Source organism: Liolophura sinensis, chromosome 7, assembly GCF_032854445.1.
Source record: "Liolophura sinensis isolate JHLJ2023 chromosome 7, CUHK_Ljap_v2, whole genome shotgun sequence".
In the NCBI taxonomy this organism is placed as follows: Eukaryota; Metazoa; Mollusca; class Polyplacophora; order Chitonida; family Chitonidae; genus Liolophura; species Liolophura sinensis.
Window position 1 is genome coordinate 52539002 of NC_088301.1, and position 22616 is coordinate 52561617.

Sequence of the window (22616 nt, forward strand, 5' to 3'; positions counted from 1 at the left end):
TTTTTATGAAACCTCATTAACTTTGTAAAACCCAACAGTCACACTTACAGCAATTAAGACAGCACAATGAGTCAACCAATTCTGCATTAACTTGTGTCAGGATAATGTCAACAGGAGAATGCAAAACCATCCTAGCTATGGCTGCCACGATGATGTAAGTTTCCTTGTGGTTCTGTGTATCTAACAGCTCATCACTGAGTGTTAAAAAGACCTGTAATGTCTTAAGTCAGCCTGAGTTCAGGAGTAGTACCCAGCTGGTGAAGAAATTAACCAAGACCAAACAAGACCTAAGACAGGTTTAGCATCCAATTTCTTATCAATCCTGATAGTAATAAGGCACACTAGTGGACCAGCTCCTCCAACCTCAACAAAACCTGATACTGATCTGTTTTTTTCCAGGCAAGATAGATGCTTCTTGGAGTTTATGTCAAATGTCATCAAGTCAAGATTTTGGGGTTGCCCAAAATTACTCATAAAAACACCCCTCACACTTCAACAGCCACAAGGCGTCTCATTAACTCAGGGTGAATCTGCATACGTGTGTTGGGAGGCACAGTAGCGAAAGAAACACCAGATCTGTAGCACAGTAGATTGCTCATAAAGCCCAAAGGGGAGAACCTTTGACTTTGTAACCAGTTCAGGTTAACCAAGCAAAGGGAGAAGGATGGGATTTCACAAGAATAAGAACATATAAGTACATTAAGACTCCAAAATCCCACGTTTTTCATCTTTCTTCAAGATAAATTCATTAGACATACCCACAGTTCTAACAGAGAAGCACTGGATTTCGAACATTCCCCTAAAAGGTAAGATATTTTATTTTAAAATTTCTTTCATATGATTAATGAAGTCAGTTTTTCACTTTCTTTACTTAAATGTGTGTTACTCTTGAGTTTGCAAAAGCCAAAGTATATTATTAACATTCTTATATTGCACAGAAACATTACCTAGTACCAGAAGTCTATTAACTACTAGTTAATAGCATTCTACCAGTATGTATATACACGTATTAACTGCAGTCTACCTAGGGTCAATTATTACACATTCACAATGCTGACAACATGTGTCATGTGTTAAGGTCAGTCTGGGAGCTATGAAGAAAAGGCAACCATGCTCAAGTGTGTATCAAAAGTGAATGTGCTGATACTAAACATATGGCATACAGGATCTTCTACTGAAAAGCTCAGAATGTAACATCTTAATCTACATTTTAAGACATTATTTTAAAAGTTCTCCTTATCTATCAGGATAATTCCATTTTCATTTCATGGTACATATACATGGATGGTAAAATGATACTGTCTACAATCTAAACCAGAAGGTATTCTTAGGCATGTTAAATACATTATACTAAATTCACATCTGGTATATTCAGAAGTATCTTTTAATACACATTCACTCCTGGGATACACATACATGTACATATCTGTAAGATGATAGAATGTCGGTGTAAAATTTCAAAAATTTGAGTCAGAATAATGTAAATGGAACTTCAACTGTATACCTCTGCTAGACCTTGATTCCTGTAACCCAATTCAATACTTGCACACCCCCGCACACACACACATAATCTTCTAATCTCGAACAAACCCATGTGACTTCATAAGGTTGTTCACTTGGCAAGATGGCATATCTTACTAAACATATTATAAGTTAACAAAAATTCAACACTTTTTACAATATATTCATCTATCCTACTGGTACAAAGTTACTTGAAGATTAGAAGGTAAAAGATTAGAGATGAAGAGCGTGAAGTAACACTACATTTAAACTTGTAAACCGGTGCTCATGCAGGTTTTTTTTATACCCTTTGATTGATGCTAACATATATATACACATATAATTCTTAATTTTACACTTGTCTATACTAATACAGACAATGAAGTCCCTTTTGTTCACATGCCATATAGCAAATATTAACAGACTAGCTTTTAACCCATACCCTAACATGTGTATATATCTTTTAGTATCAGATAGAAGAGATAAGACTTGTGAGCAAACCCTGACTAAGTTACCTCCATCCTCATCTTACACACACATCTGCAGGAAGCCAATGGCTTCCAAATGGTTTGTGTTACTTTTCTGCTTAACCTTAATATCTGACCAGGATGTACAAACAGGATGTTATAAATCAACCAAAGTAATTGAATGTGAAATAAAGTATTTGTAAATAAATTAACAGACTTCACGAATTAAACACTCCTTTTTTACATCCTGCTGTAAGGCAAACTTTGACAAGGGTCCACATCTCTCCATAATAAAAGAGGCAAGAAAGCTGACTAGAGCAATGAGCAAGCCAGCCGTTTATTGTAGATAATTCTTTCATTTCCGTAGTACAAAGTTCTCACCTGTTCGTTTGTGAACACACCTTCTACACAGACATCCACACGGCATTCCGAGCAAGACGGCTGATATCTTTAAAAAGCTGCCTCAACACTCAGCTCTGAACAAGACGCTAAATATGCCAGTTATCACTTACTCAACAAGTCTTTTATCATACTACCGTGCAACTCTTCCTCCATGTCAATGTTTTTCCCCTTGGAAGTGTACATCCGCAGGTTTACGAGGCCTTAAAAACATTCTGAAATCCTGAAGTGCAACTTTGTTGCAGAATTCCCCTAAGGTAATCTCCAACTATGTGAGAGGCGTCTTGCTGGGTGAACCTGAAGTTACCTGCGATGTGTACCATCTTCTTATGCTGTCCTTTTCTGTCCGTACAGCTACAAGTAGGCCTACACCTACAAAAGTTTTGTTTCCTAGGCTAACCAAAAGTCATTACCAGTAGCCACGTGGACAGGGCAACATTTATCCAAGCCCCACAAATATGATAACTCACACATAATTGGTGTCTGCTTTGTCTCTAGGTTTAAAACAGTCCAAAGGGGGTACACCACTAAGAACAGCTCTAGTATACATACATGCACAAAACATGGCCCAGGTCACGCTCAGAGTTATTGCCATACTGTAAACATGCTAGAAATATCCCAAGCAAGCCTTCAGAGTTAATGCACACAAGTTAATATCTCTGGAACATAATTAAGAGAAAATATGTTCTCACTTCTTGGACTATTTTTAGAAACATGTCCTACTCCTTCAGGGCTATTTCATTATCACACAAGTACTTCCATGAAATTCTAAGAAATATTTTTACAAGGTACTTTGATTTATTTTGTCATCTGTTAACTCTCTGGTACCAAATGTATGTTAAACTAACATCTTGGTGAAGATCATGTAAGCCTACATCTGTATGCTGTTCCCCGATATCTTGACCATCACAGGTAGCACAGCACTGATCTCAACACATACACGTGACATGCTTTTCAGCTATAATCTGAGTATTCAGTAAAGTGCATCTGTACTTTTAAAATACAACTTTAAAATTATGTAGTCTCCAAAATTATCCTATGTCGATGCAATGTCTAATTTTTAGGAACTTCACAGCACAACACACAATTAGATCGGCCTGAAGAATGGATTGCATTACACAAACACACAAAACAGCTCACAGTACAAATGTCAGCATGGTTAGCAAGGACACACTCCTTCATTGTATGTATGTGGCATTTATGAATGTTGCATAATATGTACTCCCATTTGCTGGTATGCAGACCTTAACATAAACAAGGCCTTGTTGTCAAAGTTATCTTGAAATAAAATACTGTTTCGAGTTACCTGCACCAAACAGGGAATCCCATGTGATATTCAGTTCCCCCAGTTCTATTTATTAGGATGATTGCTTAACATATTCTAGACTGCAAAATTTGTGACTGATTAATTCTTGTTTAATGTGTTACTAAGAAATTTTTCACTCATTGTATATTTGATGGCAGCAATTATTATGGGTAGACGAAACAGCATCAAGTGCTTTGAGTAAACCCAATTGCGTGATTTGTATCATAAGTTGGGATGGTATCACTACTATGAATGACAAATCTCAAAAACAGGTCTTACAGCCGGCATAGTAAAATGCAGATTTATGCAATGTGAACCTAGCTGTTTCAACGTAAACTGCAAAGGTAATTCATGTCCTGCACTGTTTTGCGCTGTCACAGTAATAGCCAAGTCAAAGCCCACAACAGAACAAAAGCAGCTATAATCCTGTGGATACTGAGGAAAAGGTCTCAAATCTGAACTTGGTCTGTACATGTTACTTGTCCCAGTTAAGCCAAGTTCCAACTTTCACCTTTATAGAACAAGCATCTCTTTTGACAAAATATCCAGAAAACTGTGAAAGTTTGCTAAGTGTATGAAAAAGCCAAAAACTCAAAATTGACCTGTAAAGATTTTATCAAAATGGACAAAACTGCCTGATCTATCAGGGTGAGGTTATGTGCAATGTTTAATTCAAAATCATTCAACACAATGGACATTTTGGAGAAAAGTCTGGAAAACTGTAAGTCCAAAATAGGACAAAAATGACAATAATTTGTCAAAAAGACGCAAAATTCGAACCTGATCTATAACTTTCCATAGTGAAATTTGCCGCCAGTGGTACTAATTTTCAACAGAATACAATGAAAGCCGTTAAAAAAAGTCAGCAAAACTGATTTGTAATCGACTGTGAGACAAGGTGTTAAGCTTATCATTTCTTTTGGTACATGTAGGGGAACACTACAAGTAAGGCGAAACCTTTATTTTGTGTTTGTCAGCGGACACTAAAAGTTCAAAAATGGAGTAGAGATTAAAAACTTGATTTTCAATCATTATAGCTTATAGCTAATCATTCCTAATGTTTAACATATTATTTGGAACACTTCCGCCCTATTCCTATGATGCAAGTAGGTAATTAAATATGATGATCAGCAATCACACACTGGAAGTATCACTACCATATACATGTACATGTAATAGGCTTACATTCTTTATAGGTACAAATACATGTACATGCAACAAAGATCTGCCACAACCTAAGACACATTGCCTTATTCCAAGAACCATTTCTGAGTTAAGTCAGAATTTAAAACCTTGCCGTTATGCTAAAATTTTGGTACTAGAAGTTGAACATTTGTCTTAGATAACATGAGGTGAACAAAATTTCCATTTCAAGGGCCCAAACACAGCCCCTAAAATTGACATGTGGAGGAAAATGCACCTTTTCACCTGTTTCTCTCTAAACTTGAATATAAACTTCGACTAACCAATCAATTCGACCCATCACACATCACAGGAGGGAGGGGTTCTTCGAAAGAAAATAAATTTTTAATGTAATCATCAGGAATAAAAGTCCACCCTGAGATGAATTTACAGTGAGGGTAGAAGAGGATGGGCACTTGTCCTACAGAGCACTGTATCCACATGAAGAACATTCCCAAGACCTGAAACTGTCAGCACCCAGACAGTCTTCCCTCTGTACCCAATCCTTATCACTGGAGAGATAGTCCAGCCTACACTTTCCAGGAATCCCCAAACCACTAACACTAGGATGAGGCCAGCCAGATCTCGAAGATAACCCTCCCATCAGCAGGCCCAACTAGAGCAACCACTGACCCATTACTAATCTGCTTGACACCATGTATACAGACCTGCTAGTATATGCACACATATACTAAGACACAGCTCTGAAATGTCCTGACTTCAAAATGACTTCCTTGTAAGAAACAGATCTTCAAGTGACTTTTGTATTTTTGATAAGCTTCAAGGAAATAACACCATTTTTTTAATGCTGATACACTTGCTGTGCACAGCATATAAACTAATAAAATAAATCATATGAAGAATGCTGACCAGTACAAAATGTCGATACCATAGCTGGACTGAGCACTCTACTGTAGTTTCTACTTTTTAACATGTTTGCGAGCTGTTTATTAAAGCATATTCTGAAGGCATTATTCTATGTTGACTGATAAAATTATACTTTTTGTGAAGCCCTGAAACTGACCAATCCAACCAATGTATTTTATAAAACTGAGCATAAACTGTACTGAAAGTTTCTCCTTCACATGTGAAAACGTTGAGGAATTAGGGTAGCTCTTATTAAACCACATTGGTTTCACTAAAATACAATTTCAATGACAACTAAATTCTGCACTGGAGCTGTGAAAATGTTACACTGGGAAAATATGTTATACATTCAGGTATAAGTGTGAACTGTCATCAACATATCTAAAGTTCCTCTATTTACTGTTGGAGCTGGGTCTCCCTCAGGCAGTCTGACTGTGTAGAATCCATGGTTGATCCTATCTGTCTGCCTCAAGCCATGATGGCAACCCAATATTCCATGTAAACACAGCAGCCAACAGAGTTCAAGTGTCCTCAATCCGTCAACATGTGACCTTTAATATCTGTGGTACAGCACAACAACATAGGTCAGGTGAGGTTTCATTTCTTTCCTTTTTTCTCCAGAAACACACAGCATGCATGTTCAAGTTTAAACTCAATAATTTCATTCATTCCCTTTCCAGATCCAAGCATTTGCAACAGCGGTGTTCCTTGATCTCTGATTATTCCCGTTGCTATTTGATAGGAGTCTTCTGGTGTGCTTACTTAAATTTCAAAACACATTAGCACCAGTGTTACATTCTCCAATTTGTTTAATCAACATGACATTAGCCATTGAAATAGTTGTAAAATGTTAACTCCATTAAATGCCAAGAAGAAAAATAAACTATGCAGTATGCACGAATTCAGGTAACCATTTTCTATTACTCGTTGTTATTATGTTCACGGAACAGAATACATTTACTCTGTTAAGTGAACTATGAATGACACAAATACAGTTTATAACGGTTGATAAAATGACAGGAATTGAGAGGGTCATGTGAAAACAAGGACAAACATACAGATGGATACAGTATGTCAGGCTCTAAAGAACTTTATGGTGTACTGACATGGAAACTGCCATCACGCAAAGTAATCTGTGTCTTAAAATTAACTGACATGGATCCAATCTGGCTAGGGACATCCTCAGCAAATATTAATTTCAGAAATAAGTACTACAATTACTGATTGATTGCAGTGGTGCTTCCCCTTGGGGAAAACATTTACTTTTGAAATATTTCACGCTGTATGTTCCTGTTCCACAGCCTTCATTGCAAGTGTGATTTATTTCATGCTATCAGAGAGGAATAGCCTTGTAACATTACTCTATGGTACACCTATTGATATAACTTTCGATCTCTTACCGAATCTCCACGTAAATACTGGTATCATGTTGGTCAATGAAAATCTCTCCAAGCCACAAACATTTGCCCAGTCTCCAAGTCAATTAATATGTGAACAAGAAGTCAAATTGTCATTATTTCAGGTGACTCGTGTTGAGGAAATATCTCTTTTCCAAGACAAGTTTAAATGACAAAATGACCGGTTTTATACCAAACACATTATATAATTATTACATGTGAGAAGAACACATTCAGTCAAACTGTGTGATTAAATTATACTGTGAGCATTATTCTCCTAATATTCAAATGCAATAATACAAAAAATAAAATACTCAGTTTCATAAATTCTCTGTTTTCCATAAGGTCTCATAAGGTGACAATTAGTATCAAAACATATGCCACAAACAATACAAATATACCACTATTTTGACACTAAATTAGTCAGGAAAGTGACAGGAATTTTTCATTTAGGCAGGGTTTAACAAAGTTTACAACTTCCTTTCAAGGGATCCTACAGAGGTCATAACACCCAGATTTCACAACATGTGGATTTCATTTCAGGTCTCATGGGTCTGTAGTTTACAGTATCACAGAACTAAAGCTTGCCTGTGATAACCAAAGAAGGGGCTACACAACCACAAACCATTTCAGATCTGTTTACATAGATTTATACAAAAAGCCTTCTGTTTCTGAACAGGGTGAAGAAAAACAGTATTTCATGTTTTTATAAACATAGATTTGTTGCATATGAACTTCCTGACATACAGAGCAATATGTGAATGTGACCTTTCAAGAGAGTTATCTCCCATGTAGATTTCAGATACAAATTCTTTCCAGTGTAATTTTAAGTGATAAATCCTAAAGCTTATGAAATTTTTTTAAAAAGTGACTAAATGGTAACCTAACCTCTAAGCAAAAAAAAATATATAAATGTTTTGAATTAAAATGGAATAATAAAAATCAGCATGAATAAAAGCTAACAATCAATATCCACTTCCTTGACTGGCAGTGTAAAAAAATTACCCTTCTACTTATAGGTAGCTGTCTCATGCTGACATAACTCAAGTTGATTTCTTTAACAGGTAGATTATTTCCAAACATATATTTTCAAAATATTTCACTCACCTACCAATGCTGGTATTTACAAAGCCTACATGCACGTGATAAACCTGATGCATCAGCATGCCATGTATGAAATGTCAAACTCTCTCTAATTACACCAAACCAAATCCTAGACACATCACATGCACAAATGCCACACATGTATCACTGCTATGGACACATGGTAACAAGCCAAACTGGCTTCAGTCATCATAAAATTCATAAGACAACAAAAACAGTCACAATTTTCCTCTAAATAAACATGGTTGATGTCTTTTCCCAAGGAAGCCATGAACCAAATTTCAATTCTCAATAACAAACAGTTTTGACAAAAAAGGTCTGTAAACTGTCAAGTCTGAAATAGGACAAAAATGGTCATAACTTTCGTCAAATGGTTACGCCATCGTAAATTCATGCACCAGATTTACTGTCAATGTTATAAACTTCTGTAAAAATAAATTCTGGAAAACTTATTCATGATGGACTTTGTGTAGCTGATATACAGACAAGTATTATCCGTTAGTCCCCTAGATCTGGTACCAGCAGAGGGAATAATAATTTCCCAACTGGAGTTCTCTCTCTTTTCTAAACCACACTACCATCTTCGCTACATGTTAATGTAACTGTGCAACATATATGTGTTAATCCATGAAAGGAATTCATGTACTTTTTTGCCTGGTTCTGAGAGCTCTCATGAAGATGTTGGAGCTTCCTTTGCAAGCCAAAATACATCCTATCGGAAATTTGCAAGTCTCAACACTTACGGTAACATTTTATCACATTCATTTGCCAGCTAAAATGCACTGATTGGGGTGAATTCTATGTATTTATTTCATTCCTGTTTTACAATGTACTCAAGAATATTTCACTTATAAGATGGCGGCCAGCATTATGGTGGGAAGAAACCCAGCAGAGCCCGGGGGAAACCCACAACCATCCACAGGTTGTAAATCACTGACTTTTGGGAAATATTAACAATCTTACACATGACTTTCAAACACTGTTACATGCTTGCCATATTGGAGTGAAAAAAAAATGACCTTCAATGGATCTGATGCTAGATAAACCAAAGCGTCCTAATCATATGAATTTAACTGCTGTAGTTTTGATGAATTACTGCCACCCTTGGTATATTGGAGGTTGGCGATTCATTTCAATGATTCCAATATTAATAAAGAGGCTAGTATTGAACCAACAATGATTTCCCTTGCAGCAAATATCTACAGCCATTATGTGGACATCATGGTCAGATCATATTGCGTATGAAATCTGTATATGTGGGATCAGAAAGTTAGGTTAACTAAGTTGATTATAACCGTGATTATGTTGCCATGTTTATTAGTTACAATCAATCTAACAAACAATTGCTTTGTGGAAATTGTCTTCAAATTTCTTAAAACAGAATTTAACCAAATTAAAAATGTCTTTAAAAAAAGATTGTAGGTAGGAGCCAATCCTTTGACTGCTGGGTTTACCTTCATCGCCATGGTTTACCTTATTTATTTACTTGATTGGTCTTTTATGCCATACTCAAGAATATTTCACTTATACGATGGCGGCCAGCATTATCGTGGGAGGAAACCAGGCAGAGCCTGGGGGAAACTTATGACCAACCTACCATCTGGAGTGAATATTAACTCCGGCATACATAACATATCTAATTAACAGCTGTAACCCAAGGCTACATATTATCAGTTGTAAGCAGCCTTCGGCGTGAAATGCCAAAGGACTATGTACATGTACAGACTTGTCATAGTACCCCTGTATAATGCAATCACCTGTAATGACCATCTAAATGTTTGGCATGGTGTAACACAGAACACATTAACAACTGCATTTTGGTATCATGTCTACATGTATGGGTAGATCTACTGTATAAAAAAGGTCATTGAATATTTCATCGAACACTGAGAGGAATCAATGGTTAGATTTACACTAAATACATTTCAGATCAACATAGTATTTATTTCATTGTAATTTAATGTGATACTTATGTATGAGTTTCAACCTATACATTACAAACCTATAGTTTGAAGTTACAAGTTGTAAATTCTAACTTCAAACTACAATTGGTTCACCCATTCTAGTTTGAAGTTGAACATGTCACTTGTAACTAAAGGTCTCTAATGGCAGACAGTTTTACAAGAGGAGACAACCAGGGTGCCCAGAGAGAACAACCAGCCTTTGGCAAGTTCCTGAAGACCTTTCCTACTCATGACATAAACATGTGCACATCACAATGGCAAAAGAAAAGTCGTCTTCAACGAATGTCAGACGGCACAAACGGCCGCATGAGTGCTGTGGACCGCTTAGCGTCACCAAGGTCCCACAAACAATGAAAGTGGGGAAATCAACAAAGTCCAAGTCCATGACAGTTTTGAACCCACACTTTGTGTGTACTATGAATTGAAATAATAATAATAATAGTAATACTTTATTTTCTGAGATCAATTAGTTACGAAACCAATCTTCCTAGATTCCCTCATGCATACACGCATTCACACAAAAAGCTAGCTACAAAGTCTATACAGCATATATATAATATAGATGATCAAAGGCAAGCATCTAGGAAAACAAAATGTTTAAAATAGTATTTTACACATACAATTGCCCTTCCATGTAGATTTATATGGATGCTGAAATTAGGGTGGCTTACATCGAAGTGCACTCTTACATTTCTACATACACTTACCTAACAAGTCAATTTTTGTCAGATTTCAATAGAGTGTTTTAATTACAGAGACACCCCCTGTCTATAAAAACTTTCTGCTTATTATCGTACTAACATTACAACCTTACATTTACCATCAGTTTAAATAGCCTTATTCTGAATCACTTTTAGGTATTAAAACTGTAGAAAATTACATGATAATACACGCACGCACGCACACACAAACATATACATGGCATGGCTTTTCTGTAAAGTATTAACACTTGTCCATTGATTTAATGAAGTCTTAAAGCATATCTGGAGTGAATGGAAGGAGCACCAGAACTCTCTATTTTTGTTATTTTAACACATTTAGCACAGCAGTTTGGATAATTTCCAGGGAGTTCTTGACACTACCCACCAGGCCTATTCAGCAGGACTATGTGCATGTACTACTTACATTCCATAACACATCATACCCCCACAGGCCTGGCTCTATCAACAATCACTGCATATTTGTAGGTATTCCCACCCCATCCCCCAAGCCTTAAGACTGTTATTACCTGGATTCTTGATTCTGGCCAATCCTTGATTTACTCCCTCTCAACCAAATCAACTCCCACCCCAATCCCAATCATACCAGGAGAATCCATTTGTAATTAACTCTTATTATACAATCACACTGTTAATATTATTTGATTATGTATATCTCTTCAGGCTTCACACAAACCTCATGATCTGTACAAAAATGTTTAGAGTAAAATACTGGTATGGTGAACCCAAGACACGTTCTACTATCATGCCAGTTTAGTGCAATGATCCAGGAGCCTCCCACAATTGCAGTCGCTGTGAGTCCAGCTCCTGCTAGCTTCCTCTCCAGGTGCATTTGGGAAAGTCTGGCAGCAACCTGCAAATGGCCATGGGTTTACCTCTGGCAGCCTTCGTATATAAGTGACATATTCTCGATCAAATAAAAAACCCAAATCAAATATGTATTTATGCTTGGGGTTTAACGTCATACTCAACCATTTTTCAGACACATGACAACAAGGAGTCATTAGGTGTGTGTACATATAATGTTCCCTCTTGAGTCCGTGCCACGAAAGTGCTACCGCCACTGAAGTATCATACAGAAACACCAGATACGACACCCACCCTGTTTCCTTGCTCTAACCTCTCAGTGCTGAGCACCAAGTGAGGCACCAACATGTACCATTTTTAAAGTCTTTGGTATGACCCAAACCAAGTTTGATCCTCGGGACCCCAGTACTATATGCAGTGCAGTTCAATAGGTCCCGTGGTCAACAATACATCCGAAAATATCTTGTATTTCAGATCGTCAATGTGCATTTTAGACAATTTGTGATGTAGACAATTTCTGTTGACTAAAATCATAACAGGATAAAGTAAATAATAGTGCCTTTTCTTTATACCTTTTCTAACTATTTTTATTTGTCAAGGCTGATCACTAGTAGCTCCTTAGGCAAAGAACGTTCATATTCTAAAGACATCTTTACTCCTAAGAGTTCGAGGCTCAACTCTGGGCATGAAGTTCTAGTCATCTAGTACCTGTATCGGTTGCTCTTATGTAGGCTACAGTACTTCTTAAAAACTATTTTGTACTTTTTTCTTGTTTTTTGAGACAGAGGCTCATTTATATCAGGTAACCACCCTCTAACTCCTCCTTCCCCCAAACCCCTGTAAAAATGAAGTTATATCAATGCATATAAAGTGATAAATGTACAATTTACAAGATATGGTAGTTTATTCATGAAATATACTTTTGTTATTAGCAAATGAGGAAATAGTAATACTATATTTGGTCAAAACTGCATCCACAGGTGTGGGAAGGGCCAATGATTAAATAACCAATAAATTATTTGTTTTTTATTTGTTGTTGTTCTTTTTTTTTTCACAGTGGCGAGTTCTGCCCAGGTAACGTACAACTGAGACTCCGCCAGCGAGACGGGCGATGTGCCATGTCACGACGCCCAGGCAAGCGGGACTAGCTGGGATCGAAGCCGAAGGCAGGAGTCTGTGGGCCGTAGGCCGGGCTGTTTGGTCGCCCGGTCATCGCGTCCAAGGCACATTAAGAACAAGGAAAGTTTATGTATAAAATCAACTGCAGTGTTAATCACTAATTAAACTACTTACCAAATCTTCCAGCAGGTGCTCTCAAGCAATCAGGTCTCCAACTTGGCATTTTGTTCTTTCACTGTTTCAAAATCCATCACACAGAGGGAAGTATAAACTTCACTAACTCCACCGAATGCGTGTGCGCCGGGTACAGCCATTTCCTGAGGGCAGCTGTCTAGGTGGCGCTAGTGAGGGGCACCTGCCTCGAAGCATCCATACCAGACACGTGCCCCTTTTCATAGTCTGCTAGAAAGTCTTAAGATTCTTTTAATAGCTTGGATTATGGCGTGCCCGAAGAGCGAGATCTATATCGTAAAGAGATATAAATTCTCTATAGTGTAGACCTATATGTGTTTTTTAATGCCAGACCTTCTGTTTCAGATTCGTACACAGGGACTTATTTTATGCATGGACATTTTTGTAAGTTTTCGGTATATTAAAGTTATCGTTCATCGTGTATGGTATTTCAGGTGTGTCGATAGATGAATCAACACGTATGCATGTACGTGAGGCACATGATACTACACTTAAAACTTTACCGACGGCGCATGTTGTAGATTTGTGTGGTTAATTGTCTGGGTTGTTTGTTTTTTTTGGTTGTTTGTTTGTTTGTTTTGTGTGTGTGTGTGTTTTGTTTTGGTTTTTTTTTTGGTGGGGGGGGGGGGGTGATAATTTTTTGTTCTCTGTCTGAGAAATAAATCGGGCGCACGAGATAACTGACCATTAGAAATACACAATTATGTCGTGCGCAAGAGATCTTTATATCGTTCCTATATGACTTAAAAATTGTCTTGCCGTGGAGAGAGAGGGGTGCTCTGGAGATAGCTGAGCAACTAAAGCAATAAGGATAGATGTGGATATATATTGTCATAAATGAAGGTATAAATCGAAACTATCTTATTGACTAATATTTCGATCTTGGCTTAAATCATAATGGGGAGCCTCAGTAGCCTGATGATTAGCGTGTTAGTGCAGCAGAATGACCCACGACCCAACCAATGCGGTCGCAGTGAGTTCAAGCCCAGCTCTTTCTGACCTGCTCTCCGGTCCTACGTGGGAAGGTCTTCCAGCGAGCTGCTGTTGGTCGTGGGTTTCCCCGGGCTGTATTTGTTTTCCTCTCACGGTGATGCTTGCGGCCGTCGTATAAGTAAAATATTCTTGTGTACGGTGTAAAACACCAATGAAACAAATAATTAAATGATAGTTACATAGAATTTGTCGCTTTATGATTCAGTAAGACAGTTAAAGTTTATAAAAGAGCCGTGCAGGTGTAGGCCTACGTATAGACCCTTATCGCGTTTACTATGGTCTATTATCTCCAGAGCACAATTTTTCATTGCTATATTGGTCACGTATCTCGTGCGCACGACTTTTGAAGAGTTTAACTGTAAAAGTTATGCTATATGTTTTTCGCCCTCTTCAAATATTTTTTTTTACCATGTTAATTTTACGGTTTTCAGTTTCAAGCGCCACAAAGAAACTGTACGAAATTTGCTGAATTGCATGTGACTGCCGAGGATTGGGTTGTTTTAACATTGGGAACGTGTCATTGTTTCAGACAGGTTTAGATGTCATTTTAGAAAGTGGGTTAAGTAACAATATTATCGTTAATAGGGATTACACTTTCTGAATATAGCACTAATTCTAGCAATTATCAGAGCCTGACTCTGACGTCGCTGGTTCGAAACCCACAGTGGCCTCAGCCAATTTTCAGCACTAGAATCTGTGCTATTTTCAGAAAGTGCAATCCCTATTAACTATTATACTGTGTCATTGTTTATCCACCATAAGACCGGGATGAGCCAGTTTATGGGTGAATGATTGGAGTTCACATCGCCACATGAGCATTTCAGCAATATCTAGGCATGCATACCCTTGCAGTTCAATCCACTAAATCCTCCACCAGCGTGATGGAGTGTTTGAATAGTGATTCAGTTAGACCGGCATCTTAAAAGAGGAAGTTGTAGTTTCCTGGCTTGGTGTTCAGCATGAAGGGGATAGTGCAATAACTGATTGACCCGTATCAGTATAATAGCTCGGGTGGGCCGGCTTACTTGTCTTTGGTAAGTCGTCTCAGTGAAGCAGCACTAGATTAAAGAGCGGTGGAAATCCATCCTGCAACAGGGAGGCACATTACACGAACATGCACTCTAAGGACTCCTTCGTCGTTATATGACTGGAAAATTGTTAAGTGCGACATTAAACCCTAAGCTCTCACTCACTCATTTACTCATTCAGTTATTACAAGCTTTATTATCAACATACGAAAACTCCGACCTCTTCACTCTTGTATGACAAATCACACAGCAGCATGTCATTTGCTTCTTTGATTGGATTAGTTATTACCGCTAAAGCTTTTTTTGTTGAGTACTATAATCAGCATTTCTGACAAAAAAATAAAGAAGGCATTATATATGTGATTGGACGTGCATTGGCCGCCGTTATGCTGCAGATTTTCTTATACTGTATAAATCATTGGTGCTACAAATTTGCTTACATTCCATTCGTATAATAGGTTTGTATGTTGGCAGAATTAAGATGGACAGTGTCACTTTCTAAATTAGGCCCACATCATATACCCTCATTCATTTTATCGCATATATTTATTGCCTGTGGGATTATTTGCTGAGTTTTCGTCATATACTTTGGTCGTCTATTCACTACCTCTATATGAATTTACTGTACACATGCAGATCATGTGATGTGAACATGTACACCCCAAGGCCTGTATTGGATACAAACATATATCGTGTAGCTATTTTTTTTAAGGCTTACTCTTTTCATTTCCTTGAAAACACGTGGTGTACAAATGCTGACACCACAAAGAAGGCAGCACCCGGAATCGAAGGAAATTAGAATCGAGGTTTGGATGGACAAACCTGTCTAGTCAAATTCCTATTTCCATTCATTGGGAACGATTATGGCGGTTGCTTTATGGATTATCTGCCCTTCGACGTGGGTAATGTTATTAACGTTGTGAATGAATGAGTTCGCTTTTTAGCCCGATCACGAAACACGAATGTAAAGCAAACGTTGATAATAATAATAAAAAGACAGAAACAATCTGGCGTTACTCTGGATGTTAATACATCTAAAACTTTAACGTAAAAAACCCCTTTAAATCGATGTCAGTATCTGTTGGGGCCTTCTACTCCAGCAAGAGTACAGAGACAAAAAGTAGAAATTGCAATGAGGTATTTCTGAAAACCAGTTTCAGCGCTTTCATGCCTTTTGGAAGTCTTTTAACAAAACATTATCTTGGCTATAATTCTTGCCATACACCCCATCACACTATAAAAAGCAAGTTCCATTACACTTGGTCGGGAATTTTTGGAGCAGTCTTATAAGAGATATTTTACAAACCAACCGATACAAAACAATATTTTGACTATGACTCTTGCCATACAACTCGTCTCACTATAAAAATCAAGTTCCATTCACTTTGGTCAGACGAATTTGCACAAGGCGAAGAAAAATTTAAAAGAAAAGATTATCCGGACAAAGGCCTTCCTTGGTTCACAGAAGCTATTACCCCAAAACTTGTTAACATTAATATTAACCATGGCCTGTGTTGTTCCTATCTAAGCATTTACGTACAAACACGATTAAAACAAAAGCCTAAATTGACAACTGACTGACTTAATTTCACATGTATAAGTGTGACCATTTGTCACCCATCACCACATTGCATCGTGTCGCTTTTCAGGTTTTACTCTTCATATTGTAAGCCTAGAAAGGCTTTTATAGATAGACACCCAAACCTTGAGAAGTGTAAAACGTATAAAGCCAACCAGGTCCCTTAGGTTTGCACTCAAAATTCAAGGAATTTCAATATTTTAATGTGGCAATATTGCAGAATTTACAAGGATAAGTACGGTAAGCAAAGAAATAACCATATAATGCCGTGGAATTGTAGATGAGCAAAATTCGTCTCCAACAACTGAACGCATCTTACAACGAATATTACAAGTCTCCAGTAAAAGCGATATGAGCTGGAACGCCACCAACATACCAATCTCCTACAGCTGTGGTGGTGTCGGGTATATATATATATATATATATATATATATATATATATATATATATATATATATATATATATATATATATATATACTCACGTATATCCAGAAGACAATTATTATCCAGTATCGAATTTTTATGCATAATGCACCAAAAGTCTCCCAAACTCAATGCAACCTGTCAGTTTCACGATTCACCTCTGATTAGTTTTCTAGATACATCTATGAGCAAATTGCAGAAATCCTGACCCACAGGATCGTCTATTCAGCAAAATCGGTCCGATAGCCCACAATCATGTACCAAAACCATATGCTCAATGTAAGATTCAAGGCCCCACAAGGTAAAACTGCACACAAAAGTTCATGAAAGAGAATCACGGGCGTTCATTAAATATACAAAATTTCTGCATGGATCTTGTTGCCTTTTTACAAAGGTCTCACAAATGCGAAATAAATATATATAAATATGATTCTCCTTTAAGGTTAGTTTTCAGGATGAGAGCAAATTACAGAAAACCTGACCCAAGGACCCATGCCCAAACCCAAGATCCCCATGGATTCACGGACAAAAATAAAAAAAAGGGTAAACATGACCTTTTTCAAGATGGGGGCGTAGTGATGAAGTATAAATAAATAAACGTTTATACTTGTGACAGATAAAACTGTTTGTGGTCGTTGTGCTCATGCACTTGCAATGAACACATTACATACCTTTGCTTCACTTTTATGTAAGCTGTTTGCCACGTTAAACCGAGAAACATTTACCTATACCACTCCTGACAAGGTTATGTGACAGAGGATTGCAGGCAACCTGTAATAATGACGCATGCAATAAGCATGGCATTCTGAGAATAGTAGTGTTTTATAGTTTTGGTTTGGGTGTCTTATCATGATGTAAGAGTTTTTTGTGTGTGTATTCGTAAATGTCATATCTTTAAGACTAGAAGGCTGTTTAATTCTCGAGGTGGACTCGAATAAAGCCATCAAAGACTCAATATTACAGATAGTTGCATGGATGAAACTATAGATGTCAGCTGTATTTCAAATTGTAAATGTTACCGTCATGTAAGGAATCTTGGTTGAAACATGCCAAAAGTCTACAAAACAGTTTTCGTATTAATGGAATGTATAACGCTTGGTATTCTCTGTGAGTTATACTGTCAACAGTGGGTGAGTTACTCATGCATATGAATGAAAGAAATTACAGAAGGGTGAAAACTTGAGTACGGTTTTTGTTATTTTCTAACATCTAAAACTAAATAGCTGCTTGACGCTTAGAAAACTATCCTTATGTGGATGGGTTTTTGACTAATAGCAAATGTAAATTGTTCACAGTTTAACCGGTTACTGTGCCACGCCCAATTACAAAACAGAGTAGTTTAGTTTTAGAGACGTACCCAATATACACGGGAAGCACTGTATACATGTATGTGTGTTTATGAGTATATTCATAGTAAATAATGTAACCACTGGAGGAAGTTATGCTCTTGACGACTTATCGGTTTAAATGTTCTGAGAACGGAATAAAATTATTCCTCTGAAGGATTTACGGTGACCAGGTCACCCCACTCCTTGTGAACCCTGCTCGGTGATTGGGGGAGGATTAGTAAATATCTATCAGATGCCGGATTTATAGCGGCAAACCTCTCTTATCTCTACATGCGGGGGTGGTTAATGCCCTTGGCCGTCTTAAAACAGAGACATTCTTCTGTGATTATAGCCTCCTATAAAGGTAACTTAAAGTAGGCGACAGCTCTCACGCCATCTACCAACAGACAGGCCATCGCCACAACACACATACATGCACTTTAAGTGTTTTGACAAGTCACCTTACCAACTCTATAAAAGTAACCTCTCCAATAATCCAATCAGTTGGGACCTCTATACCTTCGTATATAACTGCAGAATTAAACACCCACTGATACATATATCAACTGAGCAGAATGGTTTCTACAGTAATTACAATGGTAGTGATCGGATTTCTAATATTTATGCACGGTAAGATTCTGGGAAGTAGTTTAAAAACTAACTGTGCCCTGGGTATTCTCTTTTTAGATCTGTTGATTTTTATGCTTTCTATTTTTGGCGGTTATATACTGTTAATTTATATATATCAGTTGACTTATTTTCTTATTTTTCTTTGTTAGTTCTAGTTCTGTTTACCTGTCATATACTTTAATTATTTTGGCTGCCGAACGTGCATATGTGCCAGTACAACGATGCCATTAATAAAGACTGTTGAAAACATAAAGTATGCATGAATGAGTTTTTGGATTACCAAATACCCAGGCTGGACTGCGATGTTAAGCAAAAACCAAAGTTAAAAAGTAAGTGGACTTTTGCGATCTTAGGTTAAAAACAATAATAATTTCTTTTTATTAATATGTATATTAACTGTGTTGTTGATCAACTTTTCTCCGTCGTTTATCCAGTGACCTGCGTTCCTCTGAAGATTGCCCCTGCCGATGGCGTGAAACGTAGGTCTTCCCGTGAGCTAACCTGTCCAGGTTTCCGGCGGATCCTGGAACTGTGTCCGGTGATTACGACGGACGGACTGTGTGGTTACCTGCCTCCGGCTTGTGAACTTCTGATTCTCCGGAGGGCACTATTTCGCCAGCTTAAGCGTCACCACACCAGGCATCACCGACAGGTAAGCTCATTCTACAAATGACATAGGGCCTAGATGCCATTAGCAGGCAATTCAACAGCACCCATTTTAACTGGGTTTTTGTGTTGTAAATTTACCACTATGTCTATTATGAAGGGCGTACTGGAATATTAATACATACGTAAAAACAACAGAAGTTTTATAGTGTATGTCCTAACTGAGTATTTATCTGACGTTTACCATTCTTGATTTGTTTTCCTGTTCATGCCGGATATTTGGAAAACGCGACAGTTCATTGATTGATTGATAAACTTAATTTATATATCAATACAGAGTGTCAATAAACTCAGTTAACAAACAGCTAATCTTCCCTGAGGCCCTCTCCTTCACAAACTCACTGACACACACTTCAAGTTACATCTTGAAGCTACCTTCAAAGTAGTTGACTGTTTTGCACAGAACATTTACAGCCTTTGCAGTTCTGGAATTTATATGGTTACACTATTCTCTTGTAATATTTTACGCACTTTACAGGGCCAAGGAAGACATTCTCGGCGATCATGAACGTGTAGTTCAGGGAGGAGAGCTTTGCAAGAGTGTCCTCTCATGTGATGAGCCGCGTCATGGAGATGTCGTGTGTTCTGTCGTGGCTCCTTCGAACACGATAGAATGTGGGCATGACACTAAAGAATACATCCGAGATGGTTAAAGGATCGGATGTAATACTCCATCAGCAAGCTCATTCAAGTCTCGAAGAAAAGAAACAAAACATCCGTGGGATCAGCTAAGATCTCATCAAAGGGAAATGGTCACGTCGATGTGAGGCGATTACTTAAGATACATCAGAGAAAAATGCGATCCTTCAGAACTATACGAGAGGGTATGTGCACGCAGACTGATTCATTCGCCATCCAACCAAGCTATACCAAAAGATCTGAACATAAGAAACACCGTTCATAGTGACTATATATGATTCTCATATCAGCGAGATTTATGAGAAATGTGTAATAAACCGACTTTAACCAAGCCTCTGTCCGGATCATCTGAGTATTCCTGGAAGAACTGACTCATGGCAAGTGGAAAATACCAGGAAATAAAAAACACTTTGAAGGCATGTCAAAACCAGGTGCTTCATTAGTTGCACATGTCGCACATAATGGATCAAATAATGGAGAAATTATATAACTGGATGGCTTACATTTCTTACAGCACCTGCATGGATGACAGGTAGTGACAGTTGGTTTTGTGCGTTTGAAAGATATATTTAACGAAGTTCTACACCAAAAGTAGCATTTATGTACCTTTTTTTAAATCCAGTTTTACCTAACCAATATGTCGCACATATAACGAGACGCACAATATCGAAGTATATATCCCAGCAAACATGGATGGGTCCGTCTTTTTCATGGACTTAGACTGTGTGTTTTTGATTCACATAGTATTATGTACACATATTGTTCTTTATGTTCCACTTCATATATAGAGTACGGTAAAATAGTGAATACGTCCCTCATTCCGGTTGTTTAAAAAGAGCCATTATTGATGCGGACTTTGTTACAGATCTTTGTTAAAGCTACTAATGTCAGGTCTTTAAAATGAATACACTGTACTGCAAATTTTGTTCCGAAAATAAGAATAAATAGCATTGCTTTGACTCAGTGTTTCCGGTATTCATTTTGCCATTTTGTCCGTTTAATACCTTTGAGTTGATATAAACTATTGGGTATGATGCGCTTGGATGAATGTTAAAGCGCTGTCAGGCCATCAAACCAATGATGTCGCGTGATCAACAACAGCTCTCGATGTTAATTTTGGCTGTGACTTTAAACCAGACACCCGGCGAAGGTCAGTGGTATGCACCAGGCCCTCTGATGTTCGCCTGACCGCGTGACATTTGAGTGAAAAACTATTAAGAAAGGCGCGATCAAACAGATAAATAAGTGAATAAATAAGTAAATGAATAAATTTATTTGTCAACCATCAAACTTGCGTCGATGCTCGAGTTTTATTCTCTATGTCTTTCATGTGAATATGCAGCTTCAACTTTTGTGCTGTAGGAAAGTGGCCATATGATACACTTCTCCAATATCACTTCATCGAAACTACAATGGCAAGAAATGGAAAGTGTATACGCTATGATGAAGCTAGAATTAATCACCCGTGTCCGTGTCCTGGGCCCATAACAATTAAAATTATAAAGCAGTCTAAGCTGGTTGTATCATGGTAAAGTCGTGTGTTGTCATTCTGCTTCTAGCAGCGTGCAATATCTAAATTGATTGAACAGGGAAATTCTTCTTATTCAAGGTAATTTTTAAGTAGGATTTTAATTTACGACAACGACGTAGTCTCTTTATCCGGATGAGTTTCAGGCAAGACAAAAATTGTAACATTCGCCGCGTCTCTCTGCTAAGCCTGGTTTCTAGCTTGTTTATATGTCAGCTCAGTCTCAGCCTTCCATGTTGAGGCCTTAAGGCCATGTGAATGTCATGGAGGACCAGACAGTATATGCAAGATGTACAGGTAAAGCGGAGTAATGTAAAGGATTGTTGCCAAATTCGTATCAATAATATTTAACTGATAAACAAATTTCAATGTGAGACATGTTTTTTTTTAATTACACTGTGGACAAGTTTAACATGCATATAGTAGTATTTGATAAACAGTATGTTGAACAGTGCGCAACGCATATACCCCCCTTCCCCATATTGTAAAGAAAATGGATGTGAAGTGGCCAAACACCAGTCCGAGGCATTGGGCAATTTAGCCGATGCTCTGATATTTAATCTGTTATACTCTAAAACTGTTGCTTTCATTTACCTTATTTAATTGAGGACTCACGTTTGTGTCTGCCTTTGTTCTGATAAGCTTGCCTGGGCTGTCAAGACCCATCGGATATTGTCCCAGAACACAATGTCTACTCTTTCCTTGGCAACGCTGAAGTTTGTGTAAATCAATGGGCGTGTGTTTACTTTTATTGGTTTTCTTTTCCGCCATTAGCTT

At 37.6% G+C, this 22616-nt stretch overlaps 1 protein-coding gene and 1 long non-coding RNA gene across 6 annotated transcripts in view; one reads left to right on the forward strand and one right to left on the reverse strand.

Moving 5' to 3' along the window:
* LOC135470171 (glutamate receptor-interacting protein 1-like) overlaps positions 1 to 13065 on the reverse strand; it is a 54226-nt gene extending 41161 nt beyond the window's left edge. For 2 of the 5 annotated variants that reach the window (XM_064748965.1, XM_064748962.1), the window contains exon 1: positions 2349 to 2814. In XM_064748965.1, the coding sequence (XP_064605035.1) occupies positions 2349 to 2394 (46 nt within the window). In that variant the 5' untranslated portion in view covers positions 2395 to 2814. Of the gene's footprint in view, positions 1 to 2348; positions 2815 to 13005 lie in introns of those variants that run through there. The other 3 variants (XM_064748964.1, XM_064748963.1, XM_064748966.1) reach the window with 3 other exon arrangements.
* Positions 676 to 21211, forward strand: LOC135470172 (uncharacterized). The gene is made up of 5 exons (XR_010444376.1): positions 676 to 806; positions 12770 to 13407; positions 17491 to 17591; positions 19441 to 19658; positions 20151 to 21211. It is a non-coding gene; the product is annotated as an uncharacterized LOC135470172 (long non-coding RNA).
* Positions 21212 to 22616: the final 1405 nt, after the last annotated feature.